Genomic DNA, 7,351 nt, shown 5'->3' with positions numbered 1-7,351 from the left:
GAAGGAGTAAGGATGAGGAAATGGGTCCTAGAGACATGGGATCTGACTCAGGCCTGCCTGGCCTAGGTGTGTGAGCCTCTCTTCTGGGGATTTCTCAGGGGCCTCTTGTGGCTAGGAGGAATATGAGAACCTAAGACAACTGAGGGTTGGGAAATGGAGCCTCCCTCTGTAAGAATTCAGAAGAGAGGGAGTGGTTTGGGAATCCAGGACTCCCTTCCAGGGCAGGGCACGTGGTGGAACACACCAGTTCTCAGTGGGTGGTTGGCTTTACTTATTGTGGTTGGAGGCTGAGGGTTTGTGCTCTGTCTGATTGTGCTGGTCACTAGCCCTAAATAAATATCAGACACTGTGACTGTTATTCCCAAGTACAGGATCTTTGCTCCCTGAGTTAGGAAGGACACGGTCAGTAGATGATTCCTTGAGACTCCTTGGTGTTCATTCATACTGTGGATGGTACTGCCTTTTCTCTTGGGGCCTCATTCTTTAATCCAACCATGATCCCTTCCGGTGTTTACTCCTTTCCTGTTTGCTGGATGTTCACATTTAGGTCCATTCTTTATCGACTGCTTCTGTGTGTACTTCTACCCTAAGACCTTTCCTGTTTTGTATTTCAGGGGTAGGTGCTGGTTTTCTCTCACTTTACCTATTGTCCCAGAGAACTTAGGTTGTTTCTTTTCTCTCTTAGTTTCTCTTTCTATCCCTCCCTCCTCCTGCTACTGTGGCCAACAGAGCTTTCCCCTGCAGCTCCTTTCATCTCCTCTTTTATATTTCTTCTTGGACTTTGTCTTCTTTCACTGGGGGACAGAGGAGCATCATTGGGCCTGTTCCTCTAACCCAGATATGGGGTTGGGAATAACCATGTACAAGAGATGGTGGGGTACAGTGAGCATGAAGACCAGGGAAGAAGAGACCTGCAGGAATTAGTGCCAAGAATCAGGAGTTCATGGAGGATTAGGAGGAGGAGGAGGAGATCCAGGCCCACAGATGGAGGTGAAGAAGATCTTTTCCTCTCCCAAGGATGGCAGTGCGCCTTGGATAAAACAGAAGCAGAGAAAAAAATATCATACCTACCTATCTCCCTAAAACATACCAGGGCTGCTATGTCAGAGCCACCCCGGCAGTACTCCAATCACGATGCCAACAAGCAACCCAGCTGAAATGCCTGGAGAACTTCCTGTTACTGGATTATCTGTCATGGAAAAGAAAAAGGTGAAAGAATGAAGGTGGAATTGTTTTGCAGTGTGGGTGCCCTGGGAAATAACTCTCAGCCTGAATAATCTCTATTTGTTGCTTCAAGAAATATATTTTCTGTGGGAAGGTTGCTGGGAGGTGATTAGCCAACTATATCCTTGTGATATTTTTTCTCTCTCACTGTGTTTCTAGGTTGTTGATAAGTCTTTGCTCAATTCCATCTTTTCCTTTCTTCACTCAGATATTTTTGAAGGCTTTGAAATGTGAGAAAGGCTGACTGCTCTTTGGTATGTTGTTTTAACTTCCTACTTTCCTGGTTGCATCTTTTTCTCAGTGTCCCATTTTTAGGGCAGCCATGCACATGTGCCTCTCAGTTCTCCTCTGGCAAAGACTTAATTGATGGAAGCTCCAGGCTAGTGCTTTCTGAATTCACCACCTCGTTTGCACAGACATGACGCTACCCACAGGCTCCCAGCAGGGGTATGAAAGCAAGACCAGTTCTGAGAGATGTGGTTTTCCTCTGATGGGGACTGCCTCAAGGACTCCCATCAGTGCTGCAGAAACTCTCATCGAACTGTGCTTCAGTCTAAAACTTCCTTGCCTTTCTTTCTACTTCCCAGGGATCAGCTCTGCTTCATGGTGCGAGAGCCCTCTCAGGCTGCTCCCACTCCTGCCCCACATTCCATCAGCAGTGATTTCTGTAATAAATTTCATGCATATCTCATGTTGGCTGCATCTCAGTGGGTAAAAATCAAATCATCTGGCTTGAGACTTTGCCTTTTAACTCTTTTTTTCCTTCTCCCACATTTAGAAGTAACCATGTCCTAGTAGATATTTCATATAGTGCCCTCTCCCCCATGTATATAATAAGTTTTGCATCTGTTTTTTGTTCTTTATTTATGTTGCAACCATTTTGGGTGGAGCACTCTCCAGTGAACTGAAGGCTGATGGTTGATGCTAATGCTATTTACTGTTACAGGGCACTTACTATATGGCAGTCCTTGTGCTAAGTTCTTTACATGTATATCATTTGATCCATATGATAACCCTGTCAGGTAGACAGTATTTCCATTTTACAGATGAAACCATTGCAGCTTAGAGTGGTGAAAAACTTACCCAAAGGGCTAGTATGAGGTGGATCTTGGATTTAATTTTAGAACTACCTGTCTTCAAGGCCAATGACAATAGTAGTAATATCAGTTAAGAGTTATGGAACAATTCTTCTGCGTGTGTCATTTTGCTGAAGTTTTGATTAACTGTTACATAAAATATTCAATATAATACCATGAAGAAGGTAGTCATTGTAACTTTCAGATGAGGAATCTGAGTCTCAGCTACATTAAGAATCATGTGCAAGACATTTATAACTGCAAAAGCATACATTGAAAAAGAAGAAATATCTCAAATCAACAACTTGAGTTTCCAACTTAAAGAAATATTAAAAAAAAAAAAAAAAAAACTAAAGCCAAAGCTAGTGGAGAAAAGGTAACAATAAAAATCAGAAACAAAGGAAACAAAACAAAAAAAAAAAAAACAATAAATAAAACGGGGAAGAGAAAAACAGTAAAATAACAATGAAACAAAAAGTTGGTTTTCCAAAATTTAAAAAATTTTGCAACATTTAAATACTTTGACTAACACAAGAACAGAGAAGATTCATATCAATAAAATCAGAAATGAAGGTAGAGACATTACAATTAATTGTGCAGAAAAAATAACAATTATTAGAGTACTATGAATAATTCTATGGCAACAAATTGGTTAACCTAGATGAAATGGATAGATTCCTATAAACACAAAACTTACCAGAAGGAATAGTGAAAAAATTAAAAATCTCAATAGTCCTATAACAATAAGGAGATTAAATCAGTGAAAACATCTGACAAGACTCAACATACTTACATGATAAAAGCACTCAAACTAGGAATAAAAGGAAATTACTGCCACATAATAAAGACCACAAATAAAAAGTTCACACTGAATTTCATCATACTCTGTGTTGAAAGGCTGAAGACGTCCCCTGTAAGATCAGGAACAAGGTAAGGATGCCTGCCGTTGCCAGTTTTATTCAACATAGTATTGGAAGTCCTACCCAGAGCAATTAGAGGAAAAAACATAAACAATTTGTATCCAAAATGGAAAAAAGTGACAACATTTCTGTTTGCACATTACATGAACTGAAATGTAGAAAACCTACAGATCTGAAGAAAAACCTCTTTATCTAATAAAGAAATTCCACCAAGTTGCAATATACAAAATCACCAGGTGAAAATTAGTTGTATCTCTATACAGTAACAATGAACATTCCAAAAGGAAATTAAGAAAATATTTCCTTTACTAAATTTTCAAAAAGAATAAAATATGTAGGAATAATCTTAGCCAGGACTTGTACATTGAAAACTACAAAACATTGTTGAAAGAAATTAAAGAAGACCTAAATAAATGGAAAGACATCCCATTTTTATGGGTTGGAAGACCTAATGTTGTTAAGATGACATTTCTACCCCAAATGATCTACAGATGCAATGCAATCCCTTTTAAAATTCCAGGGACATTTTTTGCAAGTATAGAAAATCAATCCTAAAATTCATGGAATTGCAAGGGAACCCAAATAGCCAATCTCGAAAAAGGAAAACAAAGGTGGAGGACTCCCACTTACTGATTTCAAAATGTGCCACAAAGCTACAAAAACCAAAACAGTGTAGCATGACAGTGTAGTGTGGGCATAAAGAAAGACATATGGAGTAATGGAATGGAATAGAAAGCCCAGAAAGAAATGCTCGCATATATGGACAAAAGATTTTTGACAAGAGTGCCAAGACTATTCAATGGGGAAAGGATAATGTTTTCAACAAACGATTTTGAGAAAACTGGATATTCATGCTAAAGAATGAAGTTCAATCTTTACCTAACAACTTGTGCAAAAATTAACTCAAAAATGGATCAAAGACCTAAATGAAAGAGCTAAAACTGTGAAACTTTTAGAAGAAATCACAGGGTAAGAGCTTCATGCTGTTAGATTTGGCAATAATTTCTCAGCTAGGACAACAAAAACACAGGCTACAAAAGAAAAATTGGACTTCGTGAAAATTAAAATCTTTTGTGCATCAAAGAACATCACTATGAAGGTAAAAAGACCACCTACAGAATGCGAGAATTACTTGGAAATCATATATCTGATAAGAAATTATTATCCAGAATATATAAAGAACGACTATAATTCAACAGCAAAACTAAAGAACTCAATTAAAAATGGGCAAGGGACTTGAACAGACCCTCCTCTAAAGAAGATAGACAAATGCCCGACAAGCACATGAAAAGATGCTTAACATCACTAATCATCGGGAAAATGCATATCAAAATCGCAATGATATACCAGCTTTGTATGTTTTTTGTAGCTCATGCAGTAGGTAAAAGAAAGCAAAAAGGTGACAAGGGGACGTGTTAGTGACAGAAGCAACGTGACCTTGATGACCCTTTTTCCTGTCCCTTCTGGGAAGCCCCTCCCACTACATGGATCTTCTAAAGGCTGAGAGAACCTCCTCCTCACATTCCAGTAAGGACCTAAGTTCAGCGATGAGAAACCAGAGAAGCAAGGTGAGGAGAGAGCCTGGAGAGATGGAGCGGGAGGGCTCCGGGGGAGAATTAGGGTTTTGTTTGTGTCTGTGGGATGCAGGCTGAGAAACAAATTTTTTCCTGGAATTTCTTTGCAAACAAGGTGGACACCACCCCAGAGCTTGGTTTGGGTAACTCTGCTGCACAGAGAACAGAGAGAAGATTGCCCTGTGTGGTGCCTGTGATTTCCTCAAAGGCATCTTTCAATCACAGTTGGCATCTCTCACCTCTCAGCTCACCTGAGTTCCTAAGAGAACCAGGCTGGTGTGTGTGTCACAAGACAGATGCAGTAGGATCTGGGTGCTCAGAGAATGTGACGCTGCCTGCTCTGTCTGGGAGAAGCTCAACTTTCTCACCTGGGAAATGAGCAGCAGCGCTTGATTGTGGACAGACACAGGACATGTAGTCGCAGGTCTCCCGTTGCTTCTCCGGGTTTGTTGCTGACCAGGTGACTGCCCGACTGACCCCGGGACATGTGGGTGCCGAGTCCCTTCCAGCTGCACAGTCCTACACTGCCTAGCTGAGGTGTGTTTTCTCTGAGGCCTTTCTTTTCAAAGATATCTAGGATGGGCCATGATGGGGACTGGATGTTTGAGCAGAAATAAAACACATGAAATACCAGGAACAAGCCTGGTGATCAGTTTAGTAGTCAGGGTGTGTGCCAGAAGGTGGGGACACACACACACACACACACACACACACACACACACACACACACACACACACACACACAGCATACATGTATTTGTGTATGCCCAGTCCTCTTCATTCTCTCTCTCTGTATATACATTTTGGCACTACCCCTTCCCTCCATGGAGGACTCGATGGCTGAGTCTCTCTGCTTCTCCAAGTGAACATCACTCACTGTCGTATGTGGTCATCGCATGCGATGGTGTCCACAGGTTTCTACAACTGGTAACATCAGAGCCAGGACACAGCTCAGAGGCAACTGTCCCGAGGCTCGCTCTCATCCCATTTCCCTGCAATCTGACCTGAGGGAGGCCCTGGTGTCCACTGGTGGCACGTTTAGCCAGATTCAGGACAGGCCACCTGGGCACCTTCTCCACCTGCCCCAGTCCCAGCCTAGATGGCATCAGAGCAGAGCAGTGAGTGGGCAGCTGGGAGCAGAGCAGGAAGTAGAGCTACGATCTGCTCATCCTCATCTGTGGTGTTTCCTCCTTTCATTTGGGGAAATACAGTATGAGCTTGTTTCAAAGGCTTGTATGTTCCTTGTAGCTCATGGAGTAGGTAAAAGAAAACAAAGAGGTGACAGGACAGGATGTGTTAGTGACAGAGAGAAGAAACTTGACCTTGAGGACTCTTCTTTCTTCCCCACTCTCGGAAGCCCCTCCCACTGCATGGGTCTTTATGAAGCTGTCCCAAGGTCAGCCATGAGAAATCAGAGAAGCAAGGGGAGGAGAGAATCTGCAGAGATGGAGTGGGGGGACTCATGGGGATAATGAGGCTTTTGCTTGTACCTATGTGACACCAGCTGAGAAAGAAATGTTTTCCTGGATTCTCTTTGTAAACCAGGTAGACTCCACCCCAGAGCTTGGTGTTGATTCTGCAGGGATCCACTTACCATAGACTGTGACCGTCTTGACTGTGGCCCTCTTGAGGCCTGTGGCAGAGTTATAGGCAAGGCAGGTATAGGATCCACTATCACTCACAGTGATGTTGGGGATAATGAGCTCTTGTGTGGATTGCTGGGGTCTCCCATTGATAAGCCACGAATACTGTGCGGGTGGGTTAGAGGCCGCGTAGCAGAAGAGGCTGAGGGTTGCTCCTGTACGGTAAGATGAGTCTGGGGGGGAAATGGTGGGCGTGTCCGGGCCATCTGGAACAAAGAGCATAAAGCCACACATGATGTCATCTGGGAAAAGGGGACACTCCTGGTCTATTGAAGGGCCTTAGTATTGCTTTGATCTGCATCCCAACCTTGCTTTAATCCCCCATGTTCACTGAGCCCGAGTCTGAGACCCTAACCTGTTTCTCACTTCCTGTTCTGTTGACCCTGAGATTCCCAAGACAGAAGCAGCCCCTCCCCTCCTATACTTGGCTTGAAGTTTGACCTGTCGGGATTTGCCTTGGTCAGATATCATGGCCATCCTGAGTGTCTCGGAGTGAGGGTCTCTGTACTTGGACCTGAAGGACTGGGTTGTCTGGCCTTTGGCTCTTGTGACTTGCTCTGGCAGTCTGGGTCAGGGGGAACAGAAGTTACTCACAGGAAATATTCAGGGTGACTGGGTCACTGCGGCCAGTGCTCACTGGGTTCTGGGTTTCACACTCATAGGGTCCTGTGTCGTTCCTCATGACACTAAGTAAAGTGAGAGTCCTGTTGTCCGGGGACAGATCAAGCCTGGAACTGAGCTGGAGGCTCTGACCATTTACCCACCACAGGTAGGTTGTGTCCTGAGTCTCAGGTTCACATGTTAATGCCACAGAGTCCTCGTCCTCCACAGGGTGGGAGTTGTTGCTTGTGACAGAGGGCTTGGGTAACTCCGCTGCACAGAGAACAGAGAGAAGATTGTCCTGTGTGGTACCT

The 7,351-nt window shown here is 43.4% G+C and overlaps 1 protein-coding gene across 1 annotated transcript in view; it reads right to left on the bottom strand.

The window, feature by feature from the left end:
• Window positions 1-1,103: 1,103 nt before the first annotated feature.
• The window catches only part of LOC103604096 (carcinoembryonic antigen-related cell adhesion molecule 6-like), a 10,726-nt gene continuing 4,478 nt past the window's right edge, over window positions 1,104-7,351 (bottom strand). Inside the window, exons 3-5 of the mRNA XM_008588684.1 lie at window positions 7,032-7,310; window positions 6,389-6,643; window positions 1,104-1,189 (exon numbers count right to left, since the gene is read on the bottom strand). Coding sequence (XP_008586906.1) covers window positions 1,104-1,189; window positions 6,389-6,643; window positions 7,032-7,310 — 620 coding nt within the window. The remainder of the gene's footprint in view (window positions 1,190-6,388; window positions 6,644-7,031; window positions 7,311-7,351) is intronic.

The sequence above is a fragment of the Galeopterus variegatus genome, unplaced genomic scaffold (assembly GCF_000696425.1).
Source record: "Galeopterus variegatus unplaced genomic scaffold, G_variegatus-3.0.2 Scaffold4957, whole genome shotgun sequence".
In the NCBI taxonomy this organism is placed as follows: Eukaryota; Metazoa; Chordata; class Mammalia; order Dermoptera; family Cynocephalidae; genus Galeopterus; species Galeopterus variegatus.
Note: the sequence above shows the minus strand (reverse complement) of the source record. Positions and strands in the feature narration are given on the sequence as shown.